General features: G+C 55.4%; 1 protein-coding gene across 4 annotated transcripts in view; it reads left to right on the top strand.

Annotated features, from left to right (window-relative positions):
- The window catches only part of PI4KB (phosphatidylinositol 4-kinase beta), a 29,299-nt gene extending 7,282 nt beyond the window's left edge, over positions 1-22,017 (top strand). For 3 of the 4 annotated variants that reach the window (XM_054050857.1, XM_054050858.1, XM_054050859.1), the window contains 11 exons: positions 496-1,465; positions 11,175-11,219; positions 15,275-15,502; positions 16,106-16,333; positions 16,498-16,607; positions 16,986-17,090; positions 17,744-17,867; positions 17,961-18,226; positions 18,380-18,512; positions 18,723-18,843; positions 20,187-22,017. In XM_054050857.1, the coding sequence (XP_053906832.1) occupies positions 524-1,465; positions 11,175-11,219; positions 15,275-15,502; positions 16,106-16,333; positions 16,498-16,607; positions 16,986-17,090; positions 17,744-17,867; positions 17,961-18,226; positions 18,380-18,512; positions 18,723-18,843; positions 20,187-20,368 (2,484 nt within the window). In that variant the 5' untranslated portion in view covers positions 496-523 and the 3' untranslated portion in view covers positions 20,369-22,017. The remainder of the gene's footprint in view (positions 1-495; positions 1,466-11,174; positions 11,220-15,274; positions 15,503-16,105; positions 16,334-16,497; positions 16,608-16,985; positions 17,091-17,743; positions 17,868-17,960; positions 18,227-18,379; positions 18,513-18,722; positions 18,844-20,186) is intronic. The other variant, XM_054050860.1, reaches the window with a different exon arrangement.
- The last annotated feature ends 769 nt before the right edge of the window (positions 22,018-22,786 follow it).

Raw genomic sequence — 22,786 nt, 5'->3', positions numbered from 1 at the left:
CATCCCAGAGGGAACTGAGCAAGAGCTGAGCATGGGGATAAACCTCGTCTTCCCTAGCACAAAAAACTGCCTGTGCTCTCTCATTCCGAGCATTGGAATGCCGTTGGGGCAGAGGGCATAGAGCAACCTGGTTCTTTCTTCTCTCCCTACTCTCATTTTGACTTGCTCAGTTTTTTATTGTCATGGTAACAGGGATGTTTTATGGAATGGCTGGTAGGTACTCATGGCTCTTTCCAATCTGAGCAGAAGGAGCACACAGAGACTTTCAGAACCCATCAGGAGCAGTGCAGCATCGTACTAACCTGGCTGCCGTTGGGCACATTGGCTTGGGACACCTTCCCTGTCCTTCCAGAAGGTTTTGCACCACACCTCATCTCAGCTGTCAGTGTCCCTTAAGCTGTATCCCAGCATGGATTCCCGTTTTCCCACCTTTGGGCTGAAGTCTCCTTGCTAGGCTTTGTCCCTGACTCCTTTTTTTTCTTGCTTTTCTTTCAGCTTTGAAGTGCGCAGGCCCGCTGCTGCCATGGGAGACTCCGCGGCAGCCCCAGCCCGTGGGACAGGCTCAGAGCCAGCGCCCGGCTCAGCGCCCCAAGGGAATGGTGGGACATCCCTCAGTGTCATCACGGAAGGCGTCGCGGAGCTGGCGGTCATTGACCCTGAGGTGGCCAAGAAAGCCTGTGAAGAGGTCCTGGAGAAGGTGAAGCTGATGCATGGCGTCTCCTCTGACAGCGGAACGAAGCCGGCCGATAGCAGCGAGGCAAAGCGCACCCCATGGACCGCAGCGGATTTGGCCAACGGAGACATCGGGGAGGGCTGTGAAATCAAGTGCTTGGACGATCCGCCTGGCACAGCCTCCAAGATCCAGGAGGAGGATGAGACCGCAGCCAACACAGTGAAAACCGCCCGCAAGCGGCAGAAGAACAACTCTGCCAAGCAGTCCTGGCTCCTCCGGCTCTTTGAATCCAAGCTCTTTGATATCTCCATGGCCATTTCATACCTGTACAATTCAAAGGAGCCTGGCGTGCAGGCTTACATTGGGAACAGGTTGTTCTACTTTAGAAATGAAGACGTGGACTTCTACCTGCCACAGCTGCTGAACATGTACATTCACATGGACGAGGACGTGGGCGACGCAATCAAGCCCTACATCGTGCATCGCTGCCGGCAGAGCATCAACTTCTCGCTGCAGTGCGCCCTGCTGCTGGGCGCCTACTCCTCGGACATGCACATCTCCACCCAGCGACACTCCCGTGGGACCAAGCTGCGGAAACTCATCCTCTCGGACGAGTTGAAACCAGCTCACAAGAAGAGGGAGCTGCCGTCGCTGAGCCCGGCGCCCGACATGGGGCTCTCTCCTTCCAAACGAACTCACCAGAGGTCCAAGTCGGATGCCACTGTCACCATCAGCCTGAGCAGCAATCTGAAGCGCACAGCCAGCAATCCCAAAGTCGAGAGCGAGGAAGAGGTAATGTTGGGCCTCTCCGAGGCTCAGGAAGGGATGTGCCAGGGCCGTGTTCGTGCGGTTGGTTCCCATCTTGTAGCTCCCCCTTTCCCACGGAGTTTTTTTTTTATCCCAGTTGCTGCACACATGTGAAGTTTTGATTCCAGTGTCCCTACGGAAGCTGGCAGACACCAGTGGGTGCTGGGGCTCCGGAGGGGTAGTTCTTCTGGTGTTGAGGGAAGCAGGGACATTAGGTGGCTTCAAAATAAGGCAGGAAGGTGATTCAGGAGGACAGAGTTGCTTCTTGCACTCCTGAATTCCCATGTGATTTGGGCAACTCGGCCGGTGTCTTTGTTTTGCAATCCACAACCATCCGGTCACTGCTGGAATCTGGATTTCTCTTGTCCCAACTTGTTCAGATTTAACAAGGATGAGGTTTATCTGCAGGCAGGAAAGGCCCTGGGAGCAGGAGGGGAGCAGGCAAACCCATCGGCTCTGCCACCCCTATACCCCGACCAGGATGAGCCTCCAGAGCGCACACCCCGCTGGCTGTGGGACTAGGAGCTGCAGACAGGGCTTTGTCTGTGGCTGCTGTCCTGAGCTGAGCTCTGCTTTGGATTTCTGCCTCCTTTCCATAGCTCCAAACTGGGGGAAGCCGGGCTTTCCCAGCCAGAGGGACCAGGCTGCGTGCAGAGGCCACTTCCAGTTTCCAGGGCTGGGCGCGAATGTGGTTTAATGCCAAAGCAAACAACGATTAAAGAGGTGAACTCGGGCACACACGCGGTTCTCCAAACCCCATGGCTCCCATGGGATTTGACATGTTTATGTTTAAGTGTCAAAAAGTTATCGGCACAAAGTGGCTTCGGTGCTGAGCTGCCGTACTGGTGCGGGCTCCAAGACCCGACATGCCCAGTGAAGTGGGAACTGGGAAGTGAATGTTTCTCCCACAGGAAATGCAGATTATCCACGTCCCACAGAGCTGCTTGGAGCAGCATCTGTTGCAGTGGGGATGTGAGGCTGGAAGGAAAAGAGCTGGGAATGGGGATTTTCTGTGTTGCTGCTTGGGGACAATGGGTGTCAGTGTGCTCATGGGATGGTGAGAGGTGCGAGGGTGCTGAGTGAGAAGTGGTGAGCAGCTTTCAAATGCAGATTTTACAAGCAGTGCTCCTGGAATTGGAGCCAGTAGTGCCATTTTCCTGCCTGGGTTCCAGGATCTGGAATGATCCCATGGGGAGGTTGTTCACCTCTCCAGCTGGGATGGCTCCACAGTCATGGGAATGGCTCACAAAACCTCATTGCCAAATGTCTGGTCTCCGCAAGACTTCGACAGCCTTGCGAGTCCATGGAGAGTCATCCCTGTGTCTCGTGTGGGTAAGACCTGGAAGCCGACTTCCCTGCAGCTCTGTCTGGACACAGAGATCTCGTGACTGTTTCATAACAGTGGAGTGTTTCTTGGCTTTCCTGCCTTGCCTGAGATTCTTCCTTTCCCTTGGCTCCGTGCTGGGCTATAAATCATTGGAAGGGGCCTCGTGGTTTCCTGCCTGATGCCAGACTTGGGGAAGGCTCTTTTGGATACAAACTTGAAGAAGGATTTGGAGGTGTGAAGCGGCAGCCACCTGGGCTGGTTTCAAAGCTCAAACCACCCTGTCCTGCTCCCCATGGCAAACACCTTGCTGCAAGCTGGGACCGCAGCATTCACAGATGGATAATGAGTCTTCTGTCTCTTCCTGGTGGAAAAGAAGCAGCTGCTGGAGAGCAGGATGTGCCAAGGCCTCTCCTGCTCGTGCTGGCTGCAGCGGCTTGGATAACGGAAACCGGAGCTTTCCATGAATGATGCATGAAAGCAGAGTTGCAAAGGGGTTCTCCATGCAACGTTTGGGATGGATTTTGTTCTGGAGGCTGAGCTGTTTAAATGGGCACGGCAACAGGGATACACAAGGCACCGTAAGGACTTCCCTGGCCTCCCAGCCAGCTTCCTGGACGAGTATTATTTTAAGTGCTGGATGTTATTGCCTCTTGTTGGAGAGCAACGATCCCTGGAGCCAGGCAGGTCTGGTGTGAATGCCAGCGCATTCCGGAATTCACAACTTGAATAGACAAGCTGGTTTCCCCTCAACCCAGTAACCCAGTGGATGTCTGGGTTGCGTTCCACTGGGGCCAGCCCTGGGCTTGTTCCCCAAATTTCCTTAAACTGGAGGTTTTTCAGCAGTAACCTCTCCTGCGTGCTCCTCTGGGAATCACATTATTTCCTCCGCATGCTCCATCTCTGCCTCCGGGTTCACACCGTCCAGCCCTGGGTTGGGAACCGGTTTCCACTGTGCCTCAAGAAACATCGGCTTATCCCTCTGCAGAACATTGCAAAACCTGAATGCAAACTGGGAAGTTGATTGTCCTGATGAAGGAAGGCTGCAAGGCTGGAATCTCCTTAGCGAGCACTGCTGGCACTGCTGGTGTTTGGCTTTTGCTCTTTCCCATCTTAAACAAAACCCAAGAAAACAGGTACAACCCAGGTAAAATCCAACATTTCTGCAGCCAACCTGTGATGCCAGCACTGTGTTCCTGTGCACAGAGAGCCGGTGTGTGGACATGGGTGAGTTGTTGACTACTGCCAATGGAGTCAAATCTGCCAGGTGCAAGGGTTGGTCCCAGCAGAGGAGAGGATCAGAGGATGGAGGAGGCGTTGACAGAGATGTTGGTTCTTTCTGGTCTGTGACAGGAGGCTCTTGAAGATCAAGAGGAATGGAATAAGCCCTTGAAGAGCTGCAGAGAGGAAGAGCTGGAGCGCTGGGCACCCAGTGCCTTGGCAGGCAGGCATAAATCTGGGATCTGTGCCGTAGGGATGGGATGAGAGGCAAAGGTGCAGGGGAAGGAGGGTGCGGAGCAGGGCAGGACTGTCCTGCCCATGCCCAAGGGGCTCTTGTGGTAGGGTCCTGCAGGCCCTCCTGGTGCCGGAGGCTCTGCTGAATGGCTTACATCCAAGCCTTTTCCCAGGAAGGGCTTCCCACACCCAGGCTTCCTCTCCCCCTTCACCGTGGGATCTCAAAAACACTTTTTAGCTCTACCAAGGAGGTGACACAGTGTTCCCTACTCAACAGCATCCCTCCGTGCCTGGCTGGTTCTATTCCCATCCACCCTCTCTCTACCGAACACTTTGGTGTTCTTTTCCCATCTCCCATCCATCCCTGAACACTTCTGCCCTCTCGACATTCCCTTGGGTGGCTTATCCTCGACCTCTGTCTGTGTGGGTTTGAGTGGGGGGCAGCTTGTAGCAGAGTCTTTGGTCACTCTGGGATGAATCTCCTTTCCCCATGGTCACCAGCAGCCACTGTGCCTTGTTCCTAGAGGATAGTTCTTCCCACCAATGTCCTTATGTCCCAGTTGTCCCTTCGTGCTGCACAAAAAATCATATTATTGGGCAAGAGAGGCTTTAATTCAGGTGTCTTTTGTGCTGTAGGATTAAATCCTTGTCAGGTTGTGCATCTGTAACAGCGTTCCACGATACGGAATGGTGTAAATGTCTTCTGCGTTACTTGTCAACTTATACAAAGGGGTGCAAAGGAGAAGCCGCAAACTCCAAACCCCTGTTGTCTCGTGTCCCTCCAGTGGAGGGACTCGACCTCTCTTTCCCAGCCCTGGTTTCCAGGAGGTGGTTGCGTTTTGCTGGGGTTCAGGTGCTCCTGTTCTCCGATCTATTTACATCCAAAGGGTGGATTAAATGTGCAGGGCTGCTCGGCATTGAATTTCCCACCTGAGGAACCTGAGCCCCAGTGAGGAGCTCGCTGTAACCAGATGCTGGAAGCCAGGGGAGCAGGAATCAGTGTTTTACTGGAGGAGGTGGTCTGAGATGTCCGACTGTGGAGCCCACTGCGATGGGAGAAGGAGCACTGGGAAGGAACGCGGTGGGGTTGGGCTCGTGGCTGGGGAACCTCACTGGGGTGGGAGCTGCCATGGGGACATTGCGTTGGGCTCGCGGGGCTTTGGCCGAGCTGCAGGCAGGAACCTGGAAGCAAAACCTCCTCCAGGGCAGAGTAGCTCCTTAAACTGCAGTGAAACCATTCGTGGTAGGGCCAGGCTCCAGGAATGTCTGGAGCTGGCCTGGAGGCCCTGGCTGGGTGAGGAGAAGTGGAATTCAAAGCAGGGACAGTCATTGTGCTGTCTGATCACCATCCTTCTCTCATGTCCTGTGGACCTCCAGCCTCGCTGGCTTTGGACCGGGTGATTTTTAATGATGGCTCCTCCATCCACCCAGCAGGATTTGCCATGAGGGCGCAGCAAGGCCTCGCTAGTGCCTGCGCTGGGGGGGGTTTGCTGCCCAAACGGGTTGTGCTGCGTGTACAGCATGTGGCCGCCGGTGCCTGTGCTCCTCCTCACTGATGGAGTGGTGGTCAATGGAGTTAACTCCAGCTGGAGGGCAGTCACAAGTGGGGTTCCTCAGGGCTTGGTACGGGTCCAGCTCTGTTCAATGTCTTTATCAATGACCTGGATGAAGGCATTGAGTGCACCCTCAGCGAGTTTGTGGATGACACTAATCTGGGTGGAAATGTGGATTTGCTGGAGGGTAGGGAGGCTCTGCAAAGGGATCGGAACAGGCTGGACTGCTGGGCCGAGGCCAATGGCATGAGGTTCAACAAGGCCAAATGCCGGGTCCTGCACTTGGGGCACAACAACCCTATGCAGCGCTACAGACTGGGGGAAGAGTGGCTGGAGAGCTGCACGGAAGAGAAGGACCTGGGGGTAATGGTTGACAGCGACTGACCATGAGCCAGCAGTGTGCCCAGGTGGCCAAGAAGGCCAATGGCATCTTGGCTTGGATCAGAAACAGTGTGACCAGCAGGTCCAGGGAGGTGATTCTCCCTCTGTACTCGGCACTGGTGAGACCACACCTCGAATACTGTGTTCAGTTCTGGGCCCCTCACCACAAGAAGGATGTTGAGGCTCTGGAGTGTGTCCAGAGAAGAGCAACGAAGCTGGTGAGGGGCTGGAGAATGTCTGACGAGGAGCGGCTGAGAGAGCTGGGGGTGTTTAGCCTGGAGAAGAGGAGGCTGAGGGGAGACCTTATTGCTCTCTACAACTATCTGAAAGGAGGTTGTGGAGAGGAGGGAGTTGGGCTCTTCTCCCAAGCGATGGAGGACAGGACAAGGGGGAATGGCCTGAAGCTCCACCAGGGGAGGGTCAGGTTGGATATCAGGAAGAAGTTCTTCACTGGAAGGGTCATTGGGCACTGGAACAGCTGCCCAGGGAGGGGGTCAGTCACCCAGGAAGGTGGGAGTCACCTTCCCTGGAGATGTTTAAGGAACGGGTGGATGAAGTGCTCAGGGACATGGTTTAAGGGAGTGTTAGGAATGGTTGGACTCCATGATCCCGTGGGTCCTTTCCAACCTGGTGATTCTATGATTCTATGGTGCTGAGCAGTGGCAGCACCTTCCCTGTGGTTCCCCACTGCTCTCATGGATGGATGAGGACCCTGGGGCTCTGTGCTCCCGGAGCTTGGCTCAACCAGCGTTTTCAGGGATGAACGTGCCCAGGATTCGGCTCTGCCACGCGCCTCACGTTTCTCAGGGCTGGTGCTTTGGCAAAACGTTTTTTTTCAGACATGAAGCCCCCAGCTCTGGGCGGAAGCTGGGGTGGCTTTGAGCTCTTTCACACTCCGGTTTTCCTGGCAGGCTGGGGCTTGTGCCAGGCTCCAGCGCTCAGCCCTTTATCTCCCCAGGAGCCGCGCTCCGCAGTTTGACCCCAGCGTCCCCACCAGCGTGGCAGGGTGCAGAACCGAGGGTGCTGAGCAACTGGGACTGACATGGCCCATCCTGGGGTTTAAATAATTTCAATATTAGGGCAGATGCACTAGACTTTGGAGCTTGGGGCCTGCACCTGGATCAAGCAGGCGATGCTCCCAGTGCCCCCGTCTGCCTCCCACCGGGGTTTCAACTCCTGAACCTTCAGAAGTGGGAAGAATAAATCACAGCAACCGCCTGCAGGGCGGTGATTCATCCCTCGGATCCATTCATGAGCCAAGATCAAGGTTCAAAACAGGCAGAGCAGGGAAGGAAAAACCTTTCTTTTCATTTATTTTCACCCACTGGGCTGAAACTGTCTGGTTTAAACAGGAATTGCTACAGCTGTGAGCCTGCACCCGGCGCCCGCCCAGGGCTGGGATGGTGGGGAGAGCCAGGAAGGGTTGTGTGTCCATGTGAACAGAAATGTTTGGTTGAAATAGTTCCACGAATCAAGTGAAACAATTTTAATTAGATAGCTGCTAATTGGCTAATCAGTGAAGAATCTGGGCTGGCTGCTGGAAGGGGAAGCTGGAGATGCCAGTGCCTCGCAGGTGATGGGGGGCTGTCACACATGGATGGGTGGGGAGGATGAGCGAAGCTTTTGGGCAACACGAGTGCTGCCCACAGTGTCGGGGGTTTGGTTTTTAACCACAGCATCAGCGTTATCTTGAGAAGCGGAGCGAGGGTTTGTATGCAATTCTGTGTTTCTGTGCAGACTTGCTTGTTGGAGCCTCAGTACTCGCAGGTGACATCTGGATTCGAAAGCTGCTTTTTAATTGAGGTTGCCCGTCGAGGCCATCCCTGGTCTGTTATTTTTCAGCCCACAGCCCTGCCCATTTTAGCCTGGAGAAGAGGAGGCTGACGGGAGACCTTATTGCTCTCTACAACTACCTAAAAGGTGGTTGCAGAGAGGCGGGTGTTGGTCTCTTCTGAATGAGAGGAGATAGAACGAGAGGGAACGGCCTCGAGCTGCGTCCGGGGAAGTTTAGATTGGACAATAGGAAAAATTTCTTCACCAAAAAGATTCTCAAGCCCTGGAACGGCTGCCAGGGAGGTGGTTGAGTCCCCATCCCTGAAGAGGTTTAAAAGGTGGGGAGATGAGGTGCTTGGGGATGTGATTTAGTAGTGGACAGGTATGGTTGAAGTTAATGATCTCCAAGGTCTTTTCCAACCTAATGATTCTATGATCAGGGGTGTGCAGGAGTGTTGGCCTTTTTCCTCTGGAACCACACCCCGGGCAGTGCTGGCGAAGCTGCACAGCCTGGTTGAACTTGTTCCCCTGCTGCAAGGAGAGCAGCGTGGCCACCAGAGAATCCATGCCGGTGCTGCTGTGGGAAATCACTGCAGGGCAATGCAGACCCATGGCGAGGTCAAAGCTGAGAGCTGGCACCCTTGGAATGTGGTGCCTTTTCCTGCTCCTTCCAGCCCGGTTTCCCAGGAAAATGAGCCTCTTGTGATCCTTGTCTCCTCCAGCAGGAAATTCCTGAAGCATTGACCAAAGGCCGCAGAGTGGAATCCTGCTGAGTTTCTTCATGCAGTGCCGAATTGCTTCTGCTTTGCAGAGGTTTGTGCCCCTCACAAGGGGACACTCGAGGTGTCGCAGGGAGTTTTGAGGTGCCTGGAGCTCTTGCAGGGAGAGGAAGGTACGAGGGATATCAGATGCATCTGGAGGAACCCAAACTTCCCTAGGTCTTTTCAGAAATCATCAGATATTGAATTGAGGCCCCAAAGTTCTTTTCTGTGGACAGGCAGTCGGTCCAGGTGTCCCGCTGTGTCCTGGGGAACAGGGAATGATGGAGCCCTCGCAGGGCTGCAGTGGCTCCTCCTGCAGCAGAGTCTTTGGGGTGAAGCAAATGGGTTCAGGCCAAGCTCGGTCCCAGCTTTTACTGTCCTGGCAGCTCCTCATCCTTTGGAACCAGGGACTGAAGCCACCCACACTGTGGTGTTGCTGGAAGCACAGGCAGGTGGGAAGGAGCCAGCTCCAAACATGTCCAGAGCTGCTGAGATGATGCCAGAGGGTTAGGCACTAAGCAGCGAAGTAAGGATGCACTTAATTCCCCTTCCAAGTTTGTTATTCCTGTTCTCCAGGTCAAAGCCTAGTGGTGCCAGCAGGTTTTGTCACTCACACCCGCGTGGCGAGCAGGTAATGAGGCGCAGCAGGTAACGAGATGCAGCAGATACCAGGGCCTTCCCTGAGAGGAAGATAAGAGCCGAGATCTCAGCTGTGCTGCGTCCAGGGAGTGGCTTAGTGACAAAGCCAGAGCTGATCCTTGGAGGAACTCAGCTTCCCAGGCCCTGAGCTGGCTCCAACTCATCTACGTGAGGGTCAAACCCATGTTGTGTCTGAGTTCTTGTTGATACGGACACCTCTTGTGGGTCTTGGGCTCCTGGAAGCTGCGTGGTTCAGCTTAGAATCCACCAGCGCTATCAATTGTCTTCAGGAAAACCAAAGCTTTGCCAGGCTGAGCCGTGGGTTCGCCTGGAGAGTTCGAATCACAGAATCACTAGTTTGGAAAAGACCTCCAGGATCATCGAGTCCAACCATTCCTGCAGCAGCAAGAGCCTTGGATTTACTCTGTGCTGGTTCCTGCTGACATTCCTGGCTCCGTGGGAAGCTGCTGCAGGCGCTGCCCCGAGCGCAGGTATTCTCCGGTGTGTTTTGCAAGCAGGACAGTTCCTGGTTGGAAAACGACTTCGTAAAGGTTTCCAACAGGATCGAAGTCCTAACAGCATCTCAGGAGCTACGTGTGAAGCCATCAGAGCGCAGAGGCCGTGCGCAGCAAAGGAGAGGTTGTGTATGACCTCGAAAGTCAGGGATTTAAGACTTCCAAATGAAAACTGGGAGCTTGGCTCCTAAATCCGAGAGGAATTTCAAACCCCTGCCCTCTATCACTGCAAATTAGCCCGGCTTTAGCAGAACGGGCTCTTGTCTGATGCCCAGCAGGGAGGCAGCGCCGTGATGGTTTTCCTGGTGAGCCTCACTGGGTCCCAACACCATCGGGGTTTTCATGTGGTCAGGCAGAAGTGATTACTTTAGCACTGTTATTTCTCCCAGGGAGACAGCCTGGTGGAATTAGCGAATCCCTGTAATTAACCCCAAAGCAGAGCTGTTTGTTTCTTTTCGGGAAGTGGATTTTTAAACCAAATTACACACCGGTCTCAAGGGCGCGAAGCTCAATTATTGTCTTTTTTTGACATGAAACTAATGGATTTCTGGGCTGTAAGCGCAGTGCTGCAGGAATTGTGGGATGCGGGGTCGGAGACGGAAGTGACTGTTGAGGGAGGATGCACAGAGCAGCTTCCAGTGGCTGCTGGGAAACGCAGGCAGTGCCTCGTGCAGAGGCCAATGGGAGCTGCCTCATCAGCTTGATCCTGGAAATAGTTTAATTGTTGGATTTTTTAATCCTTAGGGAAGTTTCCATGGGTTCGTTTTATCTGCTGAAACTGGAGGCTGAAGCAGAGCCCAGGGGAGAGAAATGAAGTGGATTTATTGACGGAGAGAGGCTGGGTTTGGGGATCACCCGGAGCATCCCTGCCCTCACATCTCTGGGCGCTGCAGCTGCTTTGAGCCAGGGAAGTCAGAACTTGGGTACCCAGCCGGTTAAGAGATGTAAATGGATAAAATCTGTGGGGGTTTTGTGGGCTGTTAGCACTCAAATCTGCTCTTTGGTGCCACCACGAGTCCCTCAGCTGAAGGAGACGCCAGCTTAATTCCGTGAAGGTGTTGCTGTGTTGCTTTGGAAGATTCTGTGCTGGTTGAGGCACCACTTCCCATCCAGGGGTAAAAGGCAGCAAGATAGTGCTGGGGTGGGGGAATCGAAACCATTAACTGAATCATGATGGTTGTAAACCTGGAGCTAAACTGTTGCTTTTTCTCCCCTTCTCCCTCCTTCTTCTCTCTCCTATTAAACAAACTCCACCCAAACCTGCCAACCACCCCCCTCTCCTCCATTTCCCAGGAGCTCTCCTCCAGTACGGAAAGTCTCGATAAGTCATTCTCTCCCGTAAGTGTCCCGTTTCGCTCCTGCGCCCGGCTGCCTGCTCCCCTGCCACAGCAGCATTTCCTCTGTGCCACCAAAATCCCAAACCCCAGCTCCCACCGATGCTCCGTGAGCAGCTCTGGTCCCCCGTCAGCTCCAACAGCCGCACCACAAAGTCAGCATCACCGGCATCGCGCTGGCTGCCTCTTGTGCCACCGCAGCTGAACTCGTGGCAGTGCCAGCTTCTTCCAAACATTTCTCGCTTGTTAAAACACTGGCACAACAGAAGCTTTGGGCAAATTCGCTTGCACTGGCTTGGCTGAAATAAAGCAGAAAGCTCGAGGGGCCAGGAAGGGCCCTGCGTGCTCTTTGTCCCCCAAAACCAGGCAGCGAGGGAGAGGGAAACCCTGGCAGCACCCGGAGCAGCGGAGGCCGGGAGGGACCTGGCTGCTCTGCCAGGGCTGAGCAGTCACTGACCTTTGTGCGGCAGCAGCCGCAGACAAAAGAGGAAATGCTGTTTCCTTGGATTTCACTTCCAAGTTCTCTGCCAGATGGGATTTAATTTGCTTTTCCAACCAATCATCAATTTTCCCTCTCTGTGTGTTCAACTTTGGTCTTTCAATCAAACCCCAGTGTTTCCCTGATGGAGCATTTTTCTTTCAAAATGAGCCTTTTCCATTATTATTTTGTTCCAATCAGTAGCATCTCCCTCCTCTGTGTTGCTCGCCTGCCACAGGGCAGGTGTTCTCCGTCTGGGATTCCCAGTGGGCTTCCACACGTTGGATGTGTAGTCCATGATCAAAACAACATCCCAGGCCGTGGTGCCTTATGGAGCCCAAGCTCCAGGACGGGGTTTGTGTGAGGAACTCCAGGCTTCTTGGCCTTTATAACAAGTTACTTGATGTATTCCCAGCTCTCATCCTTCTGTGCCTTCCAAGAGATCACATCTACCCGTTTTACTCCCAGCATGGGCAGGAGCGTGGATGCCGCGGTCACGCGCAGACACAGGGCACGAGACTCTCACCGCCAGGTCCACCCCGACACAGGCTCCTCTGTTCATTTTTATCACCCTCCTCCAATCCCACTCTTTCCAGAGGCACAGGGGACAGCAGGACACTCAAGTGGCCATGGGTGCTGGTGGTTGGGTGGGAGATAGACCACCAGGCTCCGAGTCCCAGTTTGCCACCCAGTGAGTTTTTTTGTTTCCTCCCTGGCCAAGCAGTGGCAGCGATGCCTCCTCCCCCTGTGGCTTTTTGGGGCTCCGTGTCGGCAGAGCTGTGGTCAGGAGAGTCCTCACAGTCCTGCGGCTGCGGGACAATTGATGCCATCATCTCCTCCGCTTCCACCATGCCATGCATCTCACCTGCTCCTCTGCCCGGGCCCAGGAGCTCTTTTCCTCCTGGCTTTGCAGCCCCAAGTTGTTCATGGTTGTCCCAGCAGACGGGTTCTTTCTCGGCATTCCTGCCGCGTTTCTAAACCCACTGCAGGAACCTGTACCGATCCGAAGGGTCAGGATGTCTGTAAACCACATTGGGTATCAGTTTTCGGAAGCGATGCTGGAATCCTCATGGCAGGTGGCTGAGCTGAAGGGCTGGGCTGCAGCTCTGCACCGCTGAAGAGGTTCTAGCTCTGCGTGGATCTGGAACAGCCACAGTGTTGCTGTGTAAAGCTCATAAATGAGGAATTGTGGTGGTTTGAGAAGCAGGACCTTGGGGTGAGGGAAGGGAGCAGCAGAAAGGCAGCTGAGGCTGGAAAGAATAACCCCTCTGGAGATGAACCCTCCTGGGTTTTGAGGTGCTTAACTCTTGCCCAGGTGTAATGGCCTTGCAGAGCTGGACCAGCTCTTCACTGCATCCCAGTGCTGCCGGCACCGCTCCGAAGCCATCAGCCGAAGCTGGAGCTCCCTCCTCTGCTGGTGCTGTAACCAGGAATGGAGCTGTGGTGTCAACCCTGCCCACTCCTGGGAAGCGGTTTGAACCCTCGCACAGAGAAGGACACTGGAGCGTGTCTGAGCCAAACACAAACACAAGCCCTGCCCAGTTTAGGAGCAGGAATATTTTGTTTTCCCAGGGGAAGTGTTTTGCTGCCATAGAAAGGAAAGGGCAGAAGGTAACTGTTTTGGCTCAGAGCAGCAGAAGGCTCCTCCGGGTGGTTGGAGATGGGAAGAGTCTCCTGTCTTCATCTCTTTGCTTGGCTTTAGGAACGTGATGTTAATGAGTCAGGACGGACACAGCTCTCAGCAGTGTCTGTGTGCCGGACACCCTGCAGCGCTTCAGCCAGGATGGAGACAGCGTTTCCTGTGCCAGCTTGGCCAGGGACAGCCCTACTTCAGCCAATGCCCTTCTCCAAAGTTGCTTCTCCATAACAGGCTGCAAAATTTCCCATGCTGAGCCCCTTATAAAAGCGAAGACCGGAGCAGCACTTGGTGGGATGGATGCCTTCAGAGAGGGACAGACAGGATGGGGAGGACATTCCTGGCCATGTATTTCTGGCTGGAGGAGCCAAGACCTGGAGGTTTCTAACCACAGCGTGAACGTTGGGGGAGCAGAATGGGTCAGGAAGGTGATGGGGTGCTCCCACGGTTGGCATGGCTTCACCCTGCTCGCTGTGGAACACGTTAAAGGTGCTTTGGGAGACCATTTGGGATCCCCAAAGAAGAAGGGGTTTAAAAGCTGCCCGTGCTTGGGAACAGGTCAGAACCAGGAAGCCTTTGCTCACAGTCTCCTCCTGCTTGTGGGCACCTTCCTACCTGGGCACGACCTTAAATTCCCACCCAGTGACTCTCATTAAGTCGTTCTGCTAAGCCAAGGAGCACATGGAGACCTTGGAGCAGGTGAAGGGGTGCAGGGCTGGTTTGGTAACATCAAATCTGCCAAACCTGGGTCAGCTGGAGAGCTTGGCCTTTAAGGAGCCAGCCCAGTGCAGCTGCCGGGGTTTCATGGAAGAGGCATCAGAAGCAGCAGAGCATCCTTGGAATATCTTCCTGCTTTTGGCAGAAATTGGATTAGATGCAATGGAGCAAAGTGGTCCTGGAGGCCAAGGAGTCACTGGCGTGCAGGGTGGGCTGAGGGGGCAGGGACAGAGCAGGGGCTGGATGGGACCAGGTGCTTTCTAGCCCATCGGATCCAGAAAAATCAGCTGAGGCATAGCTTTAAACACTGATTTCTGCCTGGTAAGAGCTGTGCAAAAGCTTCCCCCTGTCCTGAGACATGGTTTAGGGAGTGTTAGGAATGGTTGGACTCAATGATCCAATGGGTCCTTTCCAACCTTGTGATTCTGTGATTCTGAGGGCTCCTCTGCTGCCCACACGAGTGAGAAGGAGAGGACAGGAGGGACTTTTTTGGAAGGATTTTTGACATGGACTACAGATACAAATGATTTCCCACCCCCTTTTCCCAGAAGGGAACCACCAGACCGATCCTTCCTCTCTTTACCATCCCTTTATTTTGCTGTGCAGCCGTTCCTGTCTCTCCAGTGTTTTCTTTTGCTTCCTTTTCTCACCCTCCGTAGCTTTTTTGCATGTGCATCTCCAGCATGATTGTACCGTGACCACTTGGCAAGTTTAATTCTGCATCTGAAATGGCCGAATCAGCTGCAATCGTTGTTTGTTCTGATTTAAGCACTTAGAAAAGTTGAGCAGAGAGCTCGCCTTATGTCACGGGCTGTGGGGGCTTCCCAAAAATCCCAGTTTGATTTTTTTGCGAAATGATTGGATTGAGCCACTATCGAGGCTTCAGGGTGAGGATACAACAAAAACCCAGTGCTGAGGTGGGGACGTGGCCGATTCCCCCAACGTGGACTCTGGTGGGGATGTTGGCTCCTCCAGAGATGAAGATTTCTTGGATAGCACAGCAGGAGGGAAGAAGTGCTTATCCTGCCCGGATGATGAGCCCAGCTCTCCGGTTACAGGAGCATCACTCAAGAGCAGGGAAGAGGGTGGGATGGGGAGAGACTCTTCCTCTCTCTGGAGTTTATCCCAGTGTTTTCAGACTGTGGACTCCGATTGCAAAACTGCCAAGATCTTATCAGCCCACTGCCTTTGTAACACTCTCTCCTCTCCTTCCCTGACCCTTTTCCAGCCTGTCAGACTCGCCCCCGAGAGGGAGTTCATCAAATCCCTGATCGCCATCGGGAAGCGCCTGGCCACCCTGCCGACCAAAGAGCAGAAGACCCAGCGGCTCATCTCAGAGCTGTCGCTGCTGAACCACAAGCTGCCGGCGCGCGCCTGGCTCCCAACGGCCGGCTTCGACCATCATGTGGTGCGGGTGCCCCACACCCAGGCAGTTGTCCTCAACTCCAAGGACAAGGTACGAGTGGCGAGAGAGCAATTTCACCTCGAAAGGCAGGTTCTTGTCCTTGGCACAGTCCCTGTTTGGGTGTTGAGCAAAATAAATGTGCTTAGGGCATTGGGGTAGGGTATGTCCTTGCACCCATATGATGCAGAGGGATCTGTTATTGCTTCCAGGGCTGGAATTGGCAGGGAGAGGGATCTTCTCTTGCCCTGAGCAGTTGTGGCTGTCCCATCCCTGGTGGTGTTCAAGGCCAGGTTGGCTTTGAACCCCCTGATCCAGTGGGAGGTGTCCTTGCCCGTAGCAGGAGGTGGGACTGGATGGGCTTTGAGGTCCCTTCCAACCCAAACCATTTTGTAATTCCATGATCTGTACAGGCAGCTGAGAGGGGGGAGAAATACCCTGGAGAGGAACCATCCCCGAAACGTGCTCTGTAGGATTCCAGCCTTGACTTGGGGGGCTGCTCCACATCTCCTGGAAAGCCCAGCTTTTCCCCCAAAACCATGCACCAAAGCAAAAGGCAATGAGAGGCCAAAGAGAGAGAGCATTGTTCTGCCTCCTGTAGCCTCCTGGCACCTGCAGTGCCTGTGCCTTCCTAACGCTTGCGTTTCCTCCCCCCAGGCTCCCTATTTAATCTACGTTGAAGTGCTTGAATGTGACAATTTTGACACAGCGAATGTGCCCGCTCGGATCCCTGAGAACCGCATCCGGAGCACGCGCTCGGCCGAGAACCTCCCCGAGTGCGGAATCACACACGAGCAGAGGACCAGCAGCTTCACCACCGTCCCCAACTACGACAACGATGATGAGGCTTGGTCTGTGGATGACATCGTGGAGCTGCAGGTGGAGGTGAGGCTGGGTTTGGCCCTTGCTGACGCTGCTGGTGCTGCCAGGATCCGGCACGGCATCATCACAGGGTGGGATGGCCTTTCCAGGCAGCAGTGCCATCCCAGCTCCTGGGAATGGCTTTTGGTAGCCACTACATCCCAGCTCTTGTGCCTTTTCCCTCCCAGCTGCCAGAGATCCACACCAACAGCTGTGACAACATCTCCCAGTTCTCCGTGGACAGCATCACCAGCCAGGAGAGCCGGGAGCCCGTGTTCATCGCTGCTGGAGACATCAGGTGAGGCTGGCATGGCCGGAGCAGCACAGGCAGGAGTGTTGCTGGGGTGGATTATGAGTTCAGGTGTAAAAAAGGCAGGGTGCGAAGTTTCCCTGCTGGATTCCCAGAGAGAAAACATCTGCGTGGATAAGGAGGGGCTGTGCAAACTCCGGGCAGTGGAGGTTTGTGAGAGCCCTAAATAAGAGACACTCTGGGCTGCTGCAGCGTCCTCTGCACAGCCACTGGCATCTTCCCTGCCAGCAAAGCTGTGAGCGTGGCCTTGGCATGGAATTCGGAGTGAATCCCTGACCTTTGTAAAGCACTTTGTATCAAAGAGGCTCTGGGTGCGCTTGGGGATGCTGCATTCTCTCCGAACATCGAGTTTTCCTGCTTTTGCAGGCGACGGCTCTCAGAGCAGCTGGCGCACACCCCCACGTCCTTCCGGAGGGACCCTGAGGATCCGTCCGCTGTCGCCCTTAAGGAGCCCTGGCAGGAGAAAGTCAGGTAGGGCTGCAGGGATCCTGCTCTCAGTGTTGCCGGGACCTTGTACATCCTGGAACTCGCTCTGTGATTTGCTCAGGGAATAACTGTGGCCCCAACTTTAGGCCCTGCTTGTCCCCGGGGCAGTGGTGTTGGCTCAGAACACAAGGAGGCGGTGGACAGCGAGCGGTGGCTGTGTCAGAGGAGGGAGAAAATCCATGGCAGATTTGCTGCTCCTGGGTTCAGCTTTGAGGGGCTTTGCCACGTATTTATAGGCCTCTCCGACGTCAGAGGAGTTCAGCCTGGCCCAAAATAAACTCATTCCTGTTCCTGCTTCCTCAGTTGTACATCCAGCCCCCAAATTTCTCCATGAGCAAGGCAAAGCCCACTGGGTTCGGTGTGGTCTTGTCCATGGTCTGATGGAAGCCTTCCATCCTGGGTGATCCAGGGAGCGTTAATTCCCTTCCCCGTTCCCAGAGATGGATTGTGGCTGCAGTTGGATGAGGGCTGGGTGTGCGATTCTAGCAGTCTCAGGCCCTGGAGCTCGCTCTGCCTCAGTCCCAATCGGGCAGAGGCCGGAGGCTTCTCTTGCTCCTGAATCCCTGATCTGAGCCCTCCAGGCTGTCTCGCTGCCCACCCTCCCCTCCCTTACGCTCAACTGTGCCTGTTCCCTGCAGGAGGATTCGGGAAGGGTCTCCCTACGGCCACCTGCCCTCCTGGCGCCTCCTCTCCGTCATCGTCAAGTGCGGGGACGACCTCAGGCAGGAGCTGCTTGCCTTCCAGGTCCTTAAGCAGCTGCAGGTGAGACGGGAGTGGGACTGCGCCGGGAGCTGCAGCCGCAGAGGCTGCACCGGACCCTGAGGCCCTGACGCATTCTCTTGCTCCTTCCCGCAGTCCATCTGGGAACAGGAACGTGTCCCGCTCTGGATCAAGCCATACAAAATCCTCGTCATCTCTGCTGACAGCGGCATGATTGAGCCAGTTGTGAATGCTGTGTCCATCCACCAAATCAAGAAGCAATCCCTGCTTTCGCTGCTAGATTATTTCTTGCAGGAACATGGCAATTACAACACAGAATCCTTCCTGACGGCCCAGCGGAACTTCGTGCAGAGCTGTGCCGGTTACTGCCTGGTATGCTACCTCCTGCAGGTCAAGGACAGGTGGGTCCCCATGCCAGAGGAGTCTCTTCTGCCAGGATTTGGCTTTTCATCCCTGGATACAGCAGAGAAATCCTGGGAGCAGGGAGCATTGCTGCTCCCGGGGTCACGCATGCACTTACAGATTTGTATGAAAAACATCCCGTCTCCCCACAGGCACAACGGGAACATCTTGCTGGATGCGGACGGACACATAATCCACATCGATTTCGGGTTCATCCTCTCCAGCTCCCCTCGGAATCTTGGCTTTGAGACATCAGCCTTCAAGCTCACCACAGAATTTGTGGATGTACGTGAGCAGGGGATGGGGTCGGGGGGTCCCACCGCATCAGGTGGCACAGCCAAGCCCTTGGCAGCCAGGCTGGCAGCGCAGCTTCACTCGGACAAGTAGCATTCCCTAAAATATCCTATCCCACCCTCCTGTTGCCGATCCCTCTGCTCAGGGCTCGCTGTCCTGAAGTTTCTCTGCCTGCTGCTACACACAACCTCTCCCTTCCAGGTGATGGGCGGCCTGGACGGGGACATGTTCAACTACTACAAGATGCTGATGCTGCAGGGGCTCATCGCTGCCCGGAAGCACATGGATAAAGTCGTGCAGATCGTGGAGATCATGCAGCAAGGTAAGGGGAGATGGAGGCCCTGGGGTCGGCTCCTTCCCCTATGGTGCCACGCTTGGGTCCAGGCTGCACAGAGCATCACCCAGAAGCGGCTCGGGCACCCTCAGGGCATGGAGAATTCCCAGGGTTTGGAAAGCCTGGAGAAACTTGCACTAAGAGAGGTTCTGGGCAGCCCTATTAGGGTCTGGGTTCTGCAATGGGCTCTGGACACTGGATCCTGTGAGGCCAAAGGGTGCCCAAGTCCATCTGGCTGTGTCGGAGCTGTGAGCGCTGCGCGGCTCAGAGCAGGGTGGCAGAAAAGGAGTGTCCCCCAAACCTCCTTAGCCGCTCAGATCTCACAAGGCAAGGGGTATCCAGGCTGCACCGGGGAGCCGGAGGGGAGTGGGAAGATGCCCGTGGTAGGGGCCAAGCACCCTTGTGCACCAGGGAAGTGTCAAACACACACAATGGAAGAGGCTGATGTTCCCTCCATCCATAAATGCGCCAGCGTCCTGTGCAGCCGCATTGCAGTGCTACAGACTGGGGGAAGAGTGGCTGGAGAGCTGCACAGAGGAGAAGGACCTGGGGGTAATGGTTGACAGCAACTGAACATGAGCCAGCAGTGTGCCCAGGTGGCCAAGAAGGCCAATGGCATCTTGGCTTGGGTCAGAAACGGTGTGACCAGCAGGGCCAGGGAGGGGATTCTCCCTCTGTACTCGGCACTGGTGAGACCGCACCTCAAATACTGTGTTCAGTTCTGGACCCCTCACCACAAGAAGGATGTTGAGGCTCTGGAGTGTGTCCAGAGAAGAGCAACGAAGCTGGTGAGGGGCTGGAGAACGTCTGACGAGGAGCGGCTGAGAGAGCTGGGGTTGTTTAGCGTGGAGAAGAGGAGGCTGAGGGGAGACCTTATTGCTCTCTACAACTATCTGAAAGGAGGTTGTGGAGAGGAGGGAGCTGGGCTCTTCTCCCAAGGGACTGAGGACAGGACAAGGGGGAATGGCCTGAAGCTCCACCAGGGGAGGGTCAGGTTGGATATCAGAAAAAAATTCTTCATGGAAAGAGTCATCGGGCACTGGAACAGCTGCCCAGGGAGGGGGTCGAGTCCCCTTCCCTGGAGGTGTTTAAGGAACGGGTGGATGAAGTGCTTAGGGACATGGTTTAAGGGAGCGTTAGGAATCGTTGGACTCAATGATCCAGTGGGTCCTTTCCAACCTGGTGATTCTATGATTTGGGGGGTCCCTGTGTTGCCAACCAACCCCAGAACAACGGGAACGGCCCTGCCTTTGGGGGCCACGGAGCACTGAGGCTGCGAGTCCTCTCACTCCCTTTCCCCCGTGCCAAACGTGGTTCCTCTCTCCTGGCAGGGTCGCAGCTTCCCTGTTTCCACGGCTCCTCCACCATCCGCAACCTGAAGGAGCGGTTCCACATGAACATGACGGAGGAGCAGCTCCAGCTGCTCATCGAGCAGATGGTGGATGGCAGCATGCGCTCCATCACCACCAAGCTCTACGATGGGTTCCAGTACCTCACCAACGGCATCATGTGATGGACACCAGCCTCCCTCTCCCGGAACCGCTCCGCACCCGCCACCACGCCCGGTCCAGGCCAGAGCTTCGCCCCCTGGAGAAGAGGGCTCGGTCCTCATTGGTAACAAAGGCCTCAGCATCTACCCGGGGTGGCCAAGACTCCTCAACAAAATGAATTAAGGGAAACCCAAGCAGTGGAAGCAGGAAAAACCCATTGTGGAAGTCAAAGCGGAGCGGATCATGGTTCGGATCATGCGGTAACCATTACTGTCCGGCGCACGGGGTACGGCGGCAGCAGGGTGAAAGCCAGTGAGGGTCCTCCCCCCGTCAGCATTCCGCCCGTTGGTGTCTGTGAACACTCCCACAATCCATGAAATGTTCAGGGTCTGGGGACCGGGCCTGGTCTCCCCGCAGCGTCTGCCGTGACCTGGGCCTCCTGGCAGCACAACGTGAAGGCTGCGGAGGCGAATCCCCGACAGCCCCTTCCCTGCATGTTCGCGGCCTCGCCCAACTCCAATTCTTCCTTTGGTTCTCCCACTCCTTTTCCCTCCCCACTCCCACCTTTCCGTGAGCGCTGCAATCCCCCCCCGTCCCCGACGCGGGTCCTGCTCTGACACCCACAGCACCCATGGACTGCGGTCAGGCTGAGTTCCTCGTTCCATGCCCACCTGTGGGCCGCTGCCACCTCCTGCACCTTTTGGCTTGACTCCGTTCCAGGGATTCGGGACTCAGACGCCTCCTCTCCCTTTTGCAGCAATTCCTGGCTGTTTCCTTCCCTCGGCTGTGGGGGCTGAAGGGCTCCCTGGGGTGGATTTGACCGGGAGAGGCTCCAGGAATGGGGGGGCAGGAAGGGGCCTGGTGCCTCCCCGAGTCCCCCTGCTGGACCCCAGCTCTCTTGGCCGCTCCTGGGGCAGGTGGGGGTGACCCTGGCAGGGGGGGGACAGCTGTGACCCCCGCAGCTGTCGTTCTTCAGCCCCTTCCTCTGCTTTAAGCGCAGTGAACCCACCCTGCAGCCCCATCCCCTCAGTCTCAGCCCGTCCTGCAGGTCAGACATGGTGGCACCTGCCAGTGCAGCCCTGTCCCTTGTCCCCCCTCTTGTGTCTCCCACCCTCATCCCCTCCTTGTCCCCTCCCATCCTCCCCATTCCCACCAGCCACCCTTTGTCCCCTCCAATCTGGTCTCCCACTTGTCCCCCCCAGCCCTGTTCCCTCCCCTTGTCCCCTCGTTTCTTTGCTCCCCTCATTTCCCCCCCTCTCCGTGGTTGCAGCCCCCACGCTCCCTGCTCAGAATTCTTTGTTCTGGTGATTATTTAGCATTAAAACACAGAATTTCTGTTTTAAAAGCTGCCGCCACCGGTGGCCAGGACCCTCGGAGTAAGGGAGGGGGGAATAATCATGGGGGGGGGCCATGCCAGGGGCACCCTAAAACCGTGGGCGCAGGCAATCACCGCCCTGGCCGGTCCCCCCCCAGCTCTGCAGCCCTGGGAGCTCCCGGGAAGCAGGGATGGAAGCAGGGGGCACCGAGCCCCTTCCGCACCCCCCAACCTTCAGGGCAGGAGCGGCGCCGGAGTGGGGGGCCGTGGAAGCAAAACAGGGCACAGCAGGGGTTAAACCACTAAAAGTTTAATGAATTGCGTTATTACTACAAGAATAAAGGATACCTGAGAGCCTCCTGCAGTGCCCGAGTTACTGAAGCGGAATCACAACCCCGAAATCTGAGCATCCCATGTCTTCCCCACCCCCCCCACCCCACCCCGCCCGCAGTTACAGACCCCAATCCGAAGGCACTGAGCGCGTGAACCCCCAAGTACAAAGCGCAATTGGGTTTGTTTCCTGCCTCTAAAACTCGTAGAAACAAATTTGAAGTTCTTCTCTTTATCAAACAGCATTTACAGGGGCGAAGCCCTACGCGACACAGCCCCACGCAGCCCCACGCCACGCAGCCAGGTGAAGGTAGGGATGGGGCTGCTGCTTTCCTCTCATTTTCTTTTCAAAGCTCCCCCCTCCGGCTCCGTGGGTGCCGCTCAGCTGAATCCACCTGTGGCGAAGGGGCAGCCCCCGCGCAGCAAAAATAGGAGCTAAAAAGGACAAAAACTAAAAAAAAAAAGACGACCTCCCCCTAACCCCCACAGCGCAGGCCTGGAAAATAAGGAAAAAAACCCAAACAAAACCCAAAATCACGACAGAAGATGGTTTTTTTGTCACTTTTAGTGTATGGAACGACTTTATAGAGCGTGTTAGCAGTGATCAAAGGGAGAGGAGCCAAAGGGAAGGGACTGAAATCATCACGCGCACGAACACCCTAGGCCAAGCACAGGCGCTAACGGACAGGACAAGCAGAAAGTTCCTTTTTCCGGCTGTTTTTTTTCTCCGTCCCCACATGTTTTGGGGCCGCAGGGGACGGCCCAGCCGAGTGCTCGCACACATGTGTGCGCAGGG

This window comes from Cuculus canorus, chromosome 28, assembly GCF_017976375.1.
Source record: "Cuculus canorus isolate bCucCan1 chromosome 28, bCucCan1.pri, whole genome shotgun sequence".
NCBI lineage: Eukaryota > Metazoa > Chordata > Aves > Cuculiformes > Cuculidae > Cuculus > Cuculus canorus.
The sequence above is the reverse complement of the archived record's forward strand: the minus strand, read 5'-3'. Positions and strand labels throughout refer to the sequence as shown.